A 17,753-nucleotide genomic window follows, 5' to 3' on the forward strand; every position below is an offset into this window, starting at 1 on the left:
TGGTTAGATTTTATATTTTGTGATTGGTTGTCAAGCGCCAATCGCGATATTTCAACATGGCGAGTAATGACAATCGACCGAGGTTCAGTGGTAGTAATGACATACTGTTCAGCTGTTTTTAAAAGTACATATGCCCATGTTGTCTAGTGATATGAAACTGTGTGGTGTGAGAGGGTAGGGGCCAAATCTGTAGTGTAACTCCGTGTGGGAGGTATCTGAATCTGTTGGGTCATTTTCAGCAACACTGACTCTGTTGGGTCATTTTAACTGTTCATCTGTTTTAACAGTCTAAACTGTTGATGATTATTACACATTGACAAAAAAAAAAACATGATTATTAACCAAAATAATATGTATGAGATGAAATTGTAAGTTATTTTTTTTGATACAAATGTGATATTGCAACTAATTGATAATAAAACTATATAATGGTTATTTAGGCTCGTCTGTATACATAATTTCAAAATTAGTTATTTAGAGTTCCTTTCACCCAATTGCTACCAAACTTGGTATTTATTTAGCCAACAGGTAAATGCAACTTTCTGCTATTTCACTTTTTTTATAACATGCTGTGTTGAAGCTGAGGAGCTTCACAAACTCAAAAAATGTGCCCGAAATATGCAAATGGTATGCTAATTTATGCTAATTAGTATATATAAATAATACATAATTGTCATGTCAAACATATATTTGTGTAGCCTAACTATCTGGCTTCAAGAGAAAATGGATGGTTTCTTTGAGATATGCTTAGGTCACCCACAGCAGAATGAAATATCAAAGGAGTCATTTTTGGCCTGTTTTGGCCCTGTCGGGAAAGAGTTAAACTGTTAAATTCCAGTTGTAGGCCTACTGTTCGCCATATCTGTTCCTGTGTCACATTTTGTTCATGATGTATTCCTTTTAACCAACGCTAATGTAAATGAAATAAACAAATTTGCACTACAAACACTTTGCAATTGCTATGTTTTTATTTATTCAATTTTGCAAATAACGGTTAGTTAACTATACATCATTCAAAATGGGTGTCTCAACTGTACCAGTAACCAGGTACTGTCTCAACTGTACTCAATATGGGTACAGTTGAGACACAGTCGAGACAAAAATGCACCTTATGTTCATGAGCTAATTGTGAAAAATATAAACTAGCCTACTTATTGATTGATAATATTTTAGTCTACAAGCTAAGGAAATGGCATGTAGAATGTCATGGGGGAAATCACTTCTTTTCAGTATCTATTTTTTGTTTGATTTTGTGTGGGCAAAAGGTGTCTCAACTGTACTCAGTCTACCTTTTGTATTTTTGTAAAAAAAAAAAAAAAGGGGGGGGGGGGCGCAACGTTGTTGTGCATTCATGAAAAAATGGTCCAGGTTGTCAGAACAACATTTAGACTAGGCCTACACACCTCTACGAAATCAAAACATTATGCACATTAAGAGATAGTTTGCAAATGTCTTCTTTGCAAAAGTGCTTCCACCGTCCGGATTTCTTCTTCGAATTGTCAAAATAAGGAAACCCAGCTGAAGACTAAGAAATAGACTAGGCGAACGATTAAGTTATTCGTGCTTAAAGAGTTGAATGGAAACCCAGCTTATGGCTAGTTGTTTGGAATTAAGCCAAGGCGTACGATTTAGTAGGCTACTTTAAACGGAATAAGGAAGAAGCTATAGCCAAACATAACCAGCCAACACGTTGCACTACTTTCACTTGTTTCACCTCACTCGCACCTGTAGCACTATGACACGAGCTGAGATGAAATCACTTGTTGTCATCCTTATTGTGAGACTTACACTAAACCTGTTTACTGCATGTAGCACAGAAGGATACAAACCAGTAATAATTGTCCACGGACTGTTCGATGGACCAAAGCAATTCGAAATTCTGAAACGTTTCATTACGAAGGTAAGTGAAACTCATGGTGAAACTACAGCATTTTTAACAATGACTAGGCTACTGAGAAGGACTGTTGTTGGGCTGTTGTCATTCTTGGACACACATCGGCGCAGCTCCTCCACTATCAGATTGAGAGCAAATAGCTATAATAATAGACCTAAAGAGTCAAGCAGCAGCGTTTGAGAGTAGAGTAGCATTAGGCCTACCCGTTGGACAAAAATGCATTCTTGATGAATTCTTTGCCGTTCTAATGTAAATACAGTGTTGCATTGCAACGGCACTTTCCTGCTGTTTTTTGGACATAATTTGTTCTTTATTGCGCCATCTACCTGCCCAGCAACGTGGACTACGGGCGGAAACTACCAATTTCCTACAACCTGGCACAAGACATCTATTATGTTCGTTGTGCACTGTCCCTGTTCAAATAAATAAATTACAATAACTGCAGTTATTTTTGTGAAGGTCGGCTAAGTGGAGCAGCATACCTCAGTCTCCGAAGCTGTTGCTGATGCAATTTCTATTATCATTGTTTTGAATAGCATGATTGCTTAGGTCTATAGGCAACTTCCTCTTTCCAGTGAAGTGAGTTGAACATCGATATCTTTACTAGGCTAGATGCTGATTAGTGGTCTCTGAAGCAATCCCTAGGCCTTTCTGTTTTGCTTGTTTCAGATGTAGGCCTAACAATGATCTTACAAGAAGGGAACCAAAAACTGCTTAGGCCTACTTCCTCTTTTTTAGGAAAGAGGAAATTGAAAATGATTTCCAGGTGGATGCTAGGCTGCTTTTTGATTACACTACCTCAGACAATCTCTCTCTCTCTCATTTTTTTGCCACAGTCGCATCCAGGTACTATTGTGTCTGTGATTGACCTGTATGACCACCTATTCAGCCTGGAACCTCTATGGAAACAAGTTGAGGGCTTCAAGAATGCAGTCTATCCTATCATGCAAAGTGCCACAGATGGAATACATCTCATCTGCTTCTCTCAAGGTAGGCCTTTCTCATGTTACATCTTATAACTTCCTTTTTCTTATCTGCATTTAAACAAAATGAGTCTTAACACTTTGTTATACAATGGTATGTCCTGTACAGTGTCCTGTTCTTTAGATTAATTAGCATAGTTACTGACTGGCTGATTTGTTGATTTGTTTAGGTGGTCTTGTATGCAGAGGTCTTATTGCAACACTGGATAATCATAATGTTCACTCTCTCATCCTTCTCTCCTCTCCTTTGGCTGGGCAATATGGAGGTGAGCAGCATTTGTATATTTACCTATAGGCCTTATAACATAAAACCAAACATATCGTTTTGGTAAATTTACTATTAAAACACTCAACGTTTTCAGACACCGCCTATTTGAAGCTTTTCCCCAAATTGCTGAAGTCAGAGATCTACCGCTTTTGCTACACTCGTTGGGGGCAGAGAGTGTCCATATGTAACTACTGGAATGGTAAGACAGCAGGCTGTGTGTGAGTTAAGTACACATTGTGTGGAAATGTACAGTAATTAGACAACACTTTAGCTGTTAAATGTCTACCGGGGTGGTTGTTGTCCAATTGGCTACACTTTAAATAAAAGGATAATCTCAGTTATTTTGGTTTTCTCTTAGCTGTGCCCTCCAAGGTCAACCTCCCTTGGGAGTCTGGAGATGACTGTCCATGACCTCTGAGGTCAACTGCCTTAGAGAGTCTGGAGTAGTACCAGCGTTTCTTTTAATTAACTTTCTTTATGATTACAGCTTTTTTCTTTATTCTACGTAATTTATCAAGAATACCCTGCTTATGGTTATGGTTATGGATACACTTTTGTCCAAAGCGACATACAAATACAAAACAATATAGGGTCATTCCACGTCAGTTCAACCAGGGCCCACGCACTTAGGTCTCAAAAAATTCTGAAAAAATTACCAGGTGTACCTATGTTACCCAGGAGACACACTGTAAAATTACTCTTATGTAAGATCAATACTTTCCAAGATACAGCCAGTTTTACAGGGGGAGGGTATGTAGCAAAATCGTCACGTTTGGTCTGGATACTCCTGCATGGTCATAGCTGTCCCTCAAAGTTGATACAAATTGTATTGGAGTTTTTGGCTGGGCTCTGTTTAAGCCTTCAGAAGACATATTTGTACTCAACATAGGCTCTTGATTTATTTTCCTTACTGAGATAAGTAGAAACACTCTAAAAAGAGTATCCAGACCAAACGTGACGATTTTGCTACATACTATTCCTATTTATGTACCAGCATGCAAAATTTTAGCCTCCTACATGGTTTAGTTCTTGCGCTGTGGGCTTGTGAACTTTGACAAAAAAAAGAGGCCGAACAAAATCGACACCCCCCTCCCCCTGTAAAACTGGCTGTATCTTGGAAAGTATTGATCTTACATAAGAGTAATTTTACAGTGTGTCTCCTGGGTAACATAGGTACACATGGTAATTTTTTCAGAATTTTTTGAGACCTAAGTGCGTGGGCCCTGGTTGAATTGACGTGGAATGACCCTATAATACTTAAATTTAACAGAGAACAAATTAAAATGTTGGTCAGACTATAATAAGGAGAATAGCAATAATAAGCAATGTCAATTCAATCAATAGCCTAATGAAATAAACAATGAAAATGAGGGGGAAAAAGCAATAATAAACAATAATGTCCATTCAATCAATAATATAAAAACAAGCATGGTAAAACTACATTAAGGAGAATATCAATAATAAAACAATAATGTCAAATTAATCAATAGCCTAATATAAATAAAACAATACCATAACACATAAGAAGCGCTTAAAGAACTAAGTGCATGTTGAACAGATATGCCTTTAGACCCCTCTTAAACGAACCAAAACTATCACAGGATCGGAGAGCACTGGGCAACTCATTCCACCAACATGGAACCACTGAGGAAAAGAGTCTTGAATTAGACCTAACGTTTATGACTGGTCGTACAGTATGACTGCTTAGTCCTATAAATAATGGTAAGACTCTGCTCTCATGCTTGCCTAGGATGCTTGCGTGTGTGTAACCTGTCTCCGGCGTCGTGAATAAAGCTTTGTACTGTGCCGTACGGTCGGCTTGCCTGTGGGATACTTTTTGCCTCTTTGTGGATTAATACTTTATTTTTACCACAACGTCTTCTCTCTTGAGTGGCTATCCCAGTTGTTTTAATGTTCGTTGAAGTGTTCTCAGGCTTATTTCCTATAGGCCAAACAGGTCCACAGACGATGCGATAGCATTTGCTTTGAACACTGCTCTTTCTCACCTGGATAAGTAAAACATGTACGGATGCTCTTCATCGACTACAGCTCCACTTTTAACACCATATTCCATCCAGGCTGATCATGAAATTGAGAGACCTGAACATCAGTTCCTGTCTGTGCAGTTGGATCCTTGACTTCCTGACTGACAGGACACAGGCAGTACGGCTGGGTAACATCATCTCCTCCACTCTAACACTCAGCACTGGTGCACCGCAGGGATGTGTGTTAAGCCCCCTGCTGTACTTGTTGTACACTCATGACTGTATGGCAACTCACACCTCAAACACCATCATTAAGTTTGCTGATGACACCACCATAATAGGCTGTATCACGAGTGATGATGAGTCTGTTTACAGTGCAGAGGTGGCAACCCTGACATCCTGGTGCCAAGACAACAACCTGCTGCTCAACGTCAGCAAAACCAAGGAGTTGACTGTGGATTACAGGAGACTGCAGGAAGAGCACACACCCATCTTTATTGGAGCCACAGAGAGAGTCAGCTGCTTCAGATTCCTTGGAGGTACAGTAACATCAGCGAGGATCTGAGCTGGTCAAACCATATGGTATGGTAGGTATGGTCACAAAGTCAGCAAGACAGCGACTTTTCTTTCTTCGGCAGCTGAGGAAGTTTGGTATGGACGGTGAAATACTGACCAACTTCTACCGCTGTACCATTGAGAGCATCCTGACCGGCAACATTACAGCATGGTATGGTAACAGCACCGCTCATGATCGCAAAGCTCTGCAAAGGGTGGTCACTGGTCAGGTCAGCGCAACACAACGCATCATAAGGACTGAGTTACCAACTATCCAGGACCTTTACAGCCAGCGCTGCAGGAGAAAGACCAAGCGAATCCTCGCTGACCCCAGTCATCCCAGCCACAGTGTCTTCACCCTCCTACCATCTGGTAGAAGGTACAAGAGTATGCAGATTTGTACCAGCAGATACAGAGACAGCTTCTATCCACAAGCCACCAGGATGCTGAACTGTAATTCTCTTCCCCATAAATAATCAACCTCAAACCTCAGAACCCCCACCCAGACACAACAACATACCCTCTCCCCACACACATACACACCATTTCATTATTCCCCTTTTCATCACCCCCCCCCCCCCCCCCCCCCCCCCCCACACACACACACACATACACACACAAAATACATCTTCTTAATTACTGCTTTTTAATTTACTCTTAAGTTGAGCTGGCTCTTGAGCTTAAGAATGGTATCGTAACACCCCCAATTATCACCACTTTTGTTCAGAAATTCTAAAACAATGATGTTTTTTAACACTTCAAAATAACATTTGCTAAATTAACCTTACATTTTTCAGTAGCCATAGGTGTGTAGATTTTAACAAAATCTGGTTTGGTTCTTAACGGGAGCATTTACTGCCTGGAATATCCGATTTTGTTTACCACGCTCAGAGTTATAGTGCTGGCCTGATGGGTCGCCTATTTACACCGTTTCAACGGCACATGGACGGTTAGACCGAGAATTCTTGTCGTGAAATTAAAATTCCACTGGAGCTCCAAGCGGTTGTGTACACGCAGCCTTACAACACTGTTTACAGCTCTTTGAGTCACGGTAAAATGTCATTTTTGGTACATAGCTAATTTAGATACACCTATGGTGTGGGTGGTTGCGTCTCTTTAGGAGTCCGCTGTCTTGGTTTGTATAGAAATGGATATAAGTGACACATACACGCAAGACGGTGGAAATACGGGACCGACGGTAATAGGGGGAGTTCCGATATTACTTATAATTAATTTTATAAGTACATGACAATAAAACTACTTGAACTTGAACTATTGTCTGATGTTGTCCTATGTTAATTCATGAGTGAACTTAGCAGACATGTGGTGCCAGGTGCCTGTAGAGGCACACCTGCTCCCTGGTGGCTTCTAGCTTGTCCATCCTGCACCAGTCAGAAAATATCAGCAGCACGTGCAAGGCTGGAAATTTTTCATTTTGACTTGACACTCGCGCGTGCAAGGCCGGGAACGTCGACTAGAAAGGGGGCTGAATGGTATTAAAAAAAAAAAAAAGCCTGATGGAGTATATAGAGGGCCGCATGTTCATCCACACCAATGTTTTGTCTAACTGCAGGGAGTCTAATACATGCTTGACCCTGCATCTCAGTTGGTGGGGAAACAGCTGATCCAGGGTACGATGTGTCATGTGAGAGTGACTGGTCTGTAGCCGCAAATAAAGCAAGCACTTGACTGACAGCGTAGAAGTGATTGGTGTTCTCTGGTATGAGTCTAGAGTATGGCCTATCATAACTCTATGCTTTAAAGTAGCCAGTACTTCATTAAATGTTTTAAATTGTAGTGGGGACAAATACCGTTTGTGTTTCAGATGTAGAGGAGTAAAGATCATAAGTTTAAGGGTGATGAAGGGCCCACTGGGTTCCTTTTCCCTGGGGTGCCTTGAAACGGCTCTGGTCAAGCTTGCAGTGACTTCATGTATGTCCCATTCTTGTGAACACAATATCTAATGCATTATTTGAATAACTGAAACTGAACTAGTGCACAGAGGCATACAATCTTTGTATGGTTTGGTTGAGTGTTGAAGTCTGGCCATTGTATTTTCTGTTTTCCTGTCTTCTTTTTAAGTGGTGTAATAGTATCTAGGGTTGAGTAGAGTACATGTTTAACACTGTAGAGTACACTAGTTTGAACACTATAACACTATGCTGTGGTTATTTACACTGATGCTTGTCCATGAATCTACATTACATTACATTTAGCAGACACGTCTTGGCCAAAGTGACTTACATATGTCAGCTATATTACAAGGGATCACATTGTTCCCGGAGCAACTTGGGGTTAAGTGCCTTGCTCAAGGGCACAACGGTGGAAGCCGGGAATTGAACCGACAACTTTCAGGCTACTAAATCTAAAACAACATGAGTGGAATGCAAGGTTTTTTTATAAATGATTGCACTTTGCTGTTAGCTCTTGTGATAATAATGAGTCATATAATTTCCTATCAAAACTGAATGGCGAGCCAAGTGCAAACTATCAACAAGCAAAGTTCTGCAAAGTTTGCATGAAAGTTATTTTGTGGTGTGTTGAAACATTGAGCTGACTCATCCCTTTGTTGTTAAATAAGCAAAATGATTTTGCCTAGTTTAAATTATTAAATTAGCCTCAGTTAGACTTTAGACTTTGCACTTTGCCCATCATTCAAATTCGCCCATGAGTTCTATGGTCTAACCCAAATGTATCACATTTTTCTTACTGTTGTCTTGCTAGCTATATGGGAGGTAAACCTGGACAAAAATGAAATTGAAAAAATAAAGTAAACCAATAAAATTAATATGCAAACCTCTTTTTGCCATTTCTTTTTCACCATATACTGTATGCACAAATACCCTGCCAAAAATGTAGATGTGACATTAAATGCCGACATTTTGCATTTCATTTTCCTCATGGTGTGCATTTTTAAACAGCCATTTATCATTTCATATTCATTGCCATCCTGGTATTTAATTACCATATTTAAAATGGAAAAGCTCATTGAGAAAAGAAAACCTGAAATTCACATGCATAAAAAAGCAAACAAACATCTACTGGCAATTAACTTTTCATTTTCCACTTTGCATTTTCATTTTCAAATTCACCAAGATGCAAATAGACTGTATGTGAATTACCAGTAGGTGGGGCTAGAACTATGGAAAAGCCAGTGGAAGGTAGCTGAAAGCAGCATGGCAAACTTAAGATAGAAAGTACCGGTAATGGCAATGTGAGATTATGAGGCTGGTGAGGTTGGAATGCGCGCTAGCTAAATTATTTGCCCAAGATCATACATCTTATTATCTGAGATACAGATGTTCTTTCACAACTAATAGTTTAACCGGTGGGCTACCTAACATTTTGTTTACTTATCATTATTTAATTTTTGTCCCGATTTACCTCCCATAGCCAGCTACTCCTGGAGACTAAAGACCTGCTGCTTATTTACCAGTTAGTGTCAGGAAATAGGGTGTTTACTCTCTTCATAGGAAAATAGAGCTTTGCAGTGTATTCAGCAGTCATTCTAATAGTCACACACTTGCTTCCATGTTTTCCACAGACCCACATCACAGAGAGAGATATTTGAAAACGGGTAGTTTCCTGGCTCAGCTGAATGGAGAGACTGCACACCAGAACAGTACAAGTAAAATATATTGAGTAAATTTCCATTTAGGATTCTTGTGCAGATAGACTGTTCATTTTACACTTTGATGTGTGGAGTAATGCATTGGTAATTTTCTTACTAAATGGTTTGCTAATAATTTCAGACAGATTGAATTCCTTGTGCTATTAGTTGGGGACCTCCAATACTAACCAATTGACAACCTAGTCCAATTCATAGAATAAAACATGGTGCATGATATGATAGCAATGCACAGTTGGCTGATAACAGCCGCAATATGCATTGCATGCTGTACCAGGAGGCACACCCTCACATTTGGTGTCTGCAGCCTATCAATAGCCTGGCTTAATCAATACATCATAAGAGGTTGCTGGTGTACTCGGCATCCATAAAGACACTCCACAGTACAACATTCTTCTTCAAGTAGTTCAATTGGTAAACACAACATCATGGAAACAACATCAACAGCAGAGCTGATGTTTTCAGTTTGGTTTTCAATTAAGAAGGCAACTTCCTTCCTCAGTGTTTCGTTGAATAAGACCCACAACACAAGGCAACAAAAGTCGAAGTCCATAAGTTTAATTTTATATTACGTTTCAAATTATAAATTCAAATCATCAATAATTTTACTTCTGCATCATCTAAACCAGTGTTTCTGTAGCAAAGGGAGAGAGCTTGAACCCAGGTCTTCGGGGCACTAAACCTGCAGCTTGACCGCAACGCCAAAGAGCCAGGCCAGTTGGTATGGCAGTCAGAGTGCATACTCAACTGCAGTGACGGTACTCTGTCACACTTTCCCAAGCTTTTTCAGGCCAAGGACCTTTTAACCAACAAAAAAAGTCATGGACCACCTTATTCCCTAATTTTCCTAGCCTGGAAAGCCAGCCCGAACTTAGCCCCACCCACATAATTTGAGGTCGGGAAGTTCGGTCTGGACTAGCAACTATGGCTGATTTTGTTTGCAACAAAAACACTGTCGCTAGAAGCTAGACATTTAGATTTTGCTATTACGTCTGTTGTACAAGATATTGACCAGACAACAATGTTAAGGCATTTGTGGAGAAGAAGGATGATTCGGGTGTTCTTCTTACAGCTCACACTATTTCGTTGCTCTGATTGGTTAGGTCTATCCAATTGAGTGCAAAGGCATTTCCCCCCCTGTATCGGTTGAAACACGGCCCATAATAACGTCCCAATTGAGCAGTATCAGACTCAAATTCTGACTAGAATTGAGTATGACGACGTCAGGCTATAATTATCCTGAAAAAAATAGGCCTACTTCAACAGTATATTACGTAAGCTTTGCATTTTGCTTGTGTTAAAGGTTTCATTTGATTTTCTTTTAACTAACCCCTTCTTCACAGTTTGATTATATTTATGTTTCTAGTATGCTAATTGTATTCCACATTTTCTATCACATTTTTAACATTAACTAAAATTGTAAACTGGCATTGCTACATATGCAGTATCACAAAATTGTCAGCTTGTTGAAGTCTGTCCGGAACACTAAACAGACAATTCAAATAATACTGTTTGGGTTTACATACAAATTCACATACTGTACAAACTCACAACTTTGGAATCGCGTATAGGTACCGGTAGAAATACTGATATAAAATAAAATATTTGCCCACATCTACTTGTGAACCACTAAGGATAGCTTTCGGATCACCAGTGGTCTGCAAAACAAGAAACAATGATCTATACTCATATAAGCACTAAACTGAAGCTTCCATATACATTATTATTCTGCATCATCTAAACTCATAAACAGTTTACTTACATTTAAGCTTCCACACATATATTATACTATACTTATGTTGATTTAAACTTGTTATTGTACAAATAACTTTGGAAGTTTGTTTTGAACAAGTAAACATCATAATAATCACGTGGATCTGGTCCCCCACTCCAAAGGGTTGACTGAAGTGTATTTATGTATTTTAACTCTAATCTTTACCTTTTTCAGGGTGGCGTGAAAATGTGTTACGAATCAAAACACTGATACTGATTGGAGGTCCTGATGATGGAGTAATTACGCCATGGCAGTCAAGGTCTGCTTACAGTGAAATTATTTTACCTGTTTGTCTGCTGTCTATTTCTGAGCAGCAGAATGCTAGAGATGATGCACCTACATGACTGTTTTGTGCTGATATTATTCTGACTGCATATTCACCATTGCACCCAAGATTACAATGTTTTTGTAGTATGGTCTCTAGGAGGCCCATCAACCCAGGCCATGACCACTCAATTGTGGTGTAGCACCACCTAGTGGCAGCAGTACAAAATCTGACGCTTCAATCATCAATTTTCAATTTCAGTTTTGAATCTGGCATGATTACACTTGGATTAATTTGCTCACATCTCCAAGTTTAATTTGGCTCACTCAATAAAAAGGCTGCCAACAGTCAATCAAAATTCAACAGCCAAAACGGTTTGTGCTAGGGGTGTAACGGTACACAAAAATGACAGTTCGGTAGGTACCTTGGTGTGGAAGTCACGGTTCTGTAAATTTTCGTTATAGTAAGCCTAGAAATACTGCTATCTTAACATTCACTGACAATATTGCTGATGCTCAACATATATAACCTGACAATAGCCAAATGAATTTCGCTCTGCCTAGCTCCACTCATCCATCTGGAACCGATCCATTGAAGTGTTGCTTCAGAAGGCTGGGCCTAATCAAAAAATGCTTGCATATGATTGAATAAGCCACTTGTCCGTCATCTATTGACATGCTACTTCAACCACTCACATCGAAGCCAACCCGTGACGCTGATAACAGTCTCACAGTCGCTTCTATGCTATGTCACATCTATGAAACTCCCGCCCTGCGTCCTGATTGGCTGAACCATAAAGTCGGTTGCAGAAATCACTCTCAATGGAAGAGGTCCCAGATGGATGTGAGTGAAGCTAGGCGGAGCTAAGCGGAACGACATTCATCTGGCTATTGTCAGGTTACAACATATAGGCTTTAAGCAGGAATAGTTTTGGAAAGATGTCAAATGTTGATGTTAATGTACTAAACTGACATATGGTTCTTCACTTAAAGGAACACGCCACCCAAAATCAGTAGTAATATATGTTCTTACCTTAACTTTCACGAGTTGAGTCATACCTCTCCTGCGCCGGTAGGTGCACTCAAACGCTCTGTCGCGCGGCGCGAATGTGTTAGCATGTTGCTATGCTAGCGGGCTCTGCCGTGGCCGTAGAGAGAGGAACATAGCAGTAATCAAACACCTCCATTTTTTCCCTACTTAAATACAGTTGCACGAGTAGTTGATAAAAATGTGTACGTCACACAACATGAAACGTGGCGATTTTCCCAGCGAATAAACAGGAGAACTACAATGTGTGGCGCAATAGCACTTGGGAGTACTTCGACCTAGCGTGGTAATATTATTAACACCTAATTGTAGATCCTATCCACCACAGAGTTTAGAATCCATGCTGGATCGACCCTCAGCCTCTCCCTCCCCTCTGAGCGAGAGAGAGGCACACACACTAGAGATGCGCTGATGGGCTATTATTTCAACCATAACTGCATAGCAAAACTTATCATCCATCAGCCATCCATCAGCACCAAAGTTTGTTGACCAATTTTCAAAACTGCACCCGCCCACCATCCGTTGGTTGTTTTAATGTAGGCTATATGGGTGATGCAGCGCTGCTGACGTGAGGCTAGAAAGCCCTTGCCTGTTCTAGAAAGACTGATCTAATGCAGCAAATATATTAAAAGGCTGAAGTCGTACATTGGCTAGGCCTATCCCCAGAATATCAGCAGCAAACTCAGTCTCTGTCGCGCAAAACAGTCTCCAAATAAAACGCACATCGGCCTGTTGCCTATTCTGCCAGCTTGTGACAATATATCGTCCAAAATGCTTGATTGCATTGCATTCTCCACATTTTTAGCTAAATTTTTATGTACCACATCAGCATTTTTGTTCAGTGAATCTTTTGTAAATGACTTTACAATTACCGTCGGGCCCTTGTCAGCAGACTTCGGCTTGCCTCTTGCATGCACTATTCACTCCTTGTCTTCCGATGTCATTTCTGAGTCATCTACAGATGTTTACACACATTCACCTCCCTAAATAGAACCAACTAGACGTTGACTTCAACCTGTGTTATAGATGAGACTGACTGCCTGGGTTATTTTGTTTAGATATTAGCCTATATATAAAACACATAATTGTAGCCTACCATTCAGGGAATAGGCATTTAAAAGAGAGACAGAGAGTGATATGACTCAGAAATGACATCGGGCGATGGCAGTGCGAGATGTTCAGAACGTAAGAGCTAAAACTTCTACAAACTCCATAACATCCACAGCGGAAAAAGAAGGCAAGAAAAATAGTCGGAAAACTTAGATGTGTAAGGCAAGCAAGCAAGTTTGGCGGTTGTTACTAAAAATGTGAACATGCACGTTGCACTGTTGTGCAGTGGACTTTCAGAATGAATGGAGTCGGAGTTTCTTTAATATCGAGGCGTCATATTTGTCCGATGGCCTGCTATAAAATGAATTGCGATGTCTGTCTGAAAAAGACGCGCGCGTGCAGTCAAAATGAATGGGAGTCTTCAGAACAGGTTTGACAGTCAACCTGACATATGTGTAAAGTAGCCTAATGTGAATGACTTGTTATTTTATCAAGGATTTCTTTCTTTTTGCAAAAAATAAAGTACAATAGGCATTAATTAGTAGGCCAGGAGCATGCTGAAATTATGTGGCAAATTGCGTTTTTTATTACAATGATAAAATTGTAAAAGGACGTGACCGAAGCTGAGGCAAGCCAGGCAATAGGCCTAGAGGCCCGACGGTAATTGTAAAGCAATTTACAAAAGATTCACTGAACAAAAATGCTGATGTGGAACATGAAAATTTAGCTAAAAATGTGGAGAATGCAATGCAATCAAGCATTTTGGACGATATATTGTCACAAGCTGCATGGCAGAATAGGCAACAGGCCGATGTGCGTTTTATTTGGAGACTGTTTTGCGCGACAGAGACTGAGTTTGCTGCTGATATTCTGGGGATAGGCCTAGCCAATGTACGACTTCAGCCTTTTAATATATTTGCTGCATTAGATCAGTCTTTCTAGAACAGGCAAGGGCTTTCTAGCCTCACGTCAGCAGCGCTGCATCACCCATATAGCCTACATTAAAACAACCAACGGATGGTGGGCGGGTGCAGTTTTGAAAATTGGTCAACAAACTTTGGTGCTGATGGATGGCTGATGGATGATAAGTTTTGCTATGCAGTTATGGTTGAAATAATAGCCCATCAGTGCATCTCTAGTGTGTGTGCCTCTCTCTCGCTCAGAGGGGAGGGAGAGGCTGAGGGTCGATCCAGCATGGATTCTAAACTCTGTGGTGGATATCTACAATTAGGTGTTAATTACCACGCTAGGTCGAAGTACTCCCAAGTGCTATTGCGCCACACATTGTAGTTAACTCGCCACGTTTCATGTTGTGTGACGTACACATTTTTATCAACTACTCGTGCAACTGTATTTAAGTAGGGAAAAAATGGAGGTGTTTGATTACTGCTATGTTCCTCTCTCTACGGCCACGGCAGAGCCCGCTAGCATAGCAACATACTAACACATTCGCGCCGCGCGACAGAGCGTTTGAGTGCACCTACCGGCGCGGGAGAGGTATGACTCAACTCGTGAAAGTTAAGGTAAGAACATATATTACTACTGATTTTGGGTGGCGTGTTCATTTAAAGCAGCACTAAAGAAGATGTTCTCTCAGGGTCCCCCTACAGCTGAGTAGCGCATAACAAATGAACTAAATATGCATCTATTGCGACAAAGTGTAAACATAACTTCGATACAATATAGAGGAAATGCACCGACAGCAGTCTGTAGAAAGAGAGCGCTGAATTCCTGTAGCATAACAGCTTTTTTCCATTTCGATTTGTTTGAGTTTGAGTGTGGCAGAAGTGTCGTTCGCCCTATTGAGAGTTTATGTGCCATCAAATTATTTTTTTTAAGGTAAAAAAAAAACTCTTTAGGGGGCTTTTAATATGTTTTTGTGGGAACTCACTCAAGTATGAAACATGGCCCACATGCAATACAGCCGACTGCATTTGGTATATTCAGTGTTTAACTGCATAACTGTCTCTCATAAAACCCTTTCCTTCTTCTCTAGTCTGTTTGGTTTTTATGACAAGAATGAAAACATTGTTGGAATGAAAGACATGGATGTAAGTACTAGCATTTTAGAACACATAATAGAGTTCACAAAAAAGTCAGTGTTTTTAACACAGATGGATTCATTAAACTTGGAAAATAATTCGATTTTTAATAATTGTTTATGCATGAATTAATCGGTAACACTCAACCAAGCCATTTGTTTGTCACTGATTCTCATGATCTTTCCAATGTGTTTGCAGTGGTATATCAAAGATGTGTTTGGGCTGAAGACACTGCATTCAAGGGGAGATTTAAAGGAATACATGTATTCTGGTGTCTTGCATACAAAATGGCATGCAAACTATACTGTGTATAATGAAAGCATAGATGAGTGGCTGACTTAAAACCTTTTTCTTTCTGTTTCACTAGTGACAGACATGCAACTTTGTAGTTTATCAATTAAGTAGGTTTCTGCTTTATCAAAATGTCCCCTGCAAATGTAATACATTTTTCTTCAAATATCACAATAATCTATCTATTATCTAATCTATTATGTCTGTTAGATTAACCAACTGTACAAATACTAATATTCTAATGGTCCAATAGTGCATATGGAATAAAGTAGGCTATTTTTTAGCGATGGTGCTGCTTCTCATGACATGAAATATGTGATTCTGAGACTGATGGACCCTAGGGATACCATTTGGGGAAATACGCTCATTTTCCACCTCCCCTTGAGTTAAACAATTGAGTTTTACCTTTTTCCAATTCATCCAGCCGTTCTCTGAGTCTGGCAATACCACTTTTAGCTCCAGCCTAGCATAGATCATTTAATCGGATTAGACCATTAGCATCTCGCCCACTAGCATCACGCTTAAAAGATTTCTGGTAATTTTCCTATTTAAAACTTGTCTCTTCTCAAGTGTAATAAGACTAACAGAAAAGGAAACGTGGCGATTTATAAAGTTGATTTGACATGGAACTATATTCTTATTCTGTCGTAATAATCAAGGAACATTGCAAGTTTATAACCTACGGGGACTATTTTCAGGTGCTGCGTGATATCTTTGTACTGCTGCGCCCATGGCACGTTTGCAACATTCCTTGATTATTACAACATGAAGGGATGGACATCGAAGAGACATACCTGGATAGGCAGTTACAGGCTACAGAAATAAGATGCAGAGAGTGATCTCCCATCATCCTCAACTGGGTAAAAATGTTTATGTATGTGTGTGCATGAATGCACATACACATTTCAGGTCCCTGACAGATAAAGTGTAGGTGCTTCTCTGACACTGTCCTATCATTTCTACACAGACATAGGGAGACACCAGCTCTAATAGCGTTTACAGCCTGATGACTGCCTTGAATTAACTGAGTTAGCCTACAATTTTGCTGAGCTCAGATTGCGTAATAGTGTTCAAAATGTTTTATATTACCTGGAACAGAACTAATTACCTGTGTTACCAATGGCCACCCTTATAGAAACTTATTTGCATCTTAGAGAAGATGCCTCACTGAGTGTGTCAAATGAAGTAGCCTATCCAATGGTGGAGAACAACATCCTAGAGTTTCCACTGTTATCAGCATTTACCTTAGAGAAGTGGATCCTTCTCTAACCCCGAACAGCTTTATTTGCTATTTTTTCTTTTAGAATGGCACGTTGACCCTTTAGTTTAGTTTTCCTCCATGTTTTCTCAGCATTATACCGGATTCCTTTTTAGGTCATGGACATTTTCGTTCATCCAAGGCTTCAGTTTACAGGGCCTTTTTTAGTCTTTAAACGAGCCACTCTGTCAAGCAGAGCACTTAGTTCACTATTGAAGGCCTCTACCATTTGGTCAATAGAATGATTGATTCTATAGACTCTAGAGATGACTAGATCAAGGGTGTTGCCAAGGTTGTGGGTGGACACCGCATGCTGCTTTAAACTGTCCGAAGTATTAAGGAACTTACTGGCTTTAGCATCAGTTTTATTGACATGGACTTATCTATTGACATGGAAATAAGTTCAGAAAACTGGTCAAGGAAGCCAGTCCATAGTTTAGGAGGGCGGTATAAGGTCAATAGAAGTATAGGTCAGCCTTCAGAGTGAGGGCGATATAATCGAACAAAGAGAAGAAGAGACTCTAGTGCAACTATATTTATTTGAGAAATGGTGGAAACTCCACACCCTCGTTTACACTGCCTAATTGAGTGGAAGAAATTGTAATTTCTGCACTGTCTGAAGTTTCAACAAGAAATTCTAATTTTTTTCCACAGATAAAATCATTGATTGTACACGTTTTAGTAGTGAGAGTGCCTACATTTAGCAGACCCAT

General features: G+C 39.9%; 1 protein-coding gene across 2 annotated transcripts; it reads left to right on the forward strand.

Moving 5' to 3' along the window:
- The first annotated feature begins 1,396 nt into the window (after positions 1–1,396).
- Positions 1,397–16,069, forward strand: LOC143119585 (lysosomal thioesterase PPT2-like). 2 transcript variants are annotated; one of them, XM_076281198.1, is made up of 8 exons: positions 1,399–1,900; positions 2,731–2,884; positions 3,048–3,143; positions 3,240–3,344; positions 9,230–9,313; positions 11,262–11,346; positions 15,446–15,500; positions 15,690–16,069. In XM_076281198.1, exons 1-8 carry the CDS (start codon positions 1,736–1,738, stop codon positions 15,831–15,833), a joined length of 888 nt encoding a protein of 295 aa, XP_076137313.1. In that variant the 5' UTR covers positions 1,399–1,735; the 3' UTR covers positions 15,834–16,069. The 2 variants fall into 2 exon arrangements, with proteins under 2 accessions (XP_076137314.1, XP_076137313.1); XM_076281199.1 differs by lacking the exon at positions 9,230–9,313 and having other exon boundaries at positions 1,397–1,900.
- Positions 16,070–17,753: the final 1,684 nt, after the last annotated feature.

The sequence above is a fragment of the Alosa pseudoharengus genome, unplaced genomic scaffold (assembly GCF_046254945.1).
Source record: "Alosa pseudoharengus isolate Yale_2024_CS ecotype anadromous, Long Island Sound unplaced genomic scaffold, YU_APseudo_1.1 YU_APseudo_1.1_scf_12, whole genome shotgun sequence".
NCBI classification, from domain to species: domain Eukaryota; kingdom Metazoa; phylum Chordata; class Actinopteri; order Clupeiformes; family Clupeidae; genus Alosa; species Alosa pseudoharengus.

Excerpts from the sequence above, each read along its gene's own strand:
- LOC143119585 (XM_076281198.1), top strand. The coding sequence starts at position 1,736 with ATGACACGAGCTGAGATGAAATCACTTGTTGTCATCCTTATTGTGAGA. Across the intron at positions 1,901-2,730 it reads TGAAACGTTTCATTACGAAG|TCGCATCCAGGTACTATTGT; the intron begins GTAAGTGAAACT and ends TTTTTGCCACAG. Across the intron at positions 3,345-9,229 it reads CATATGTAACTACTGGAATG|ACCCACATCACAGAGAGAGA; the intron begins GTAAGACAGCAG and ends TGTTTTCCACAG.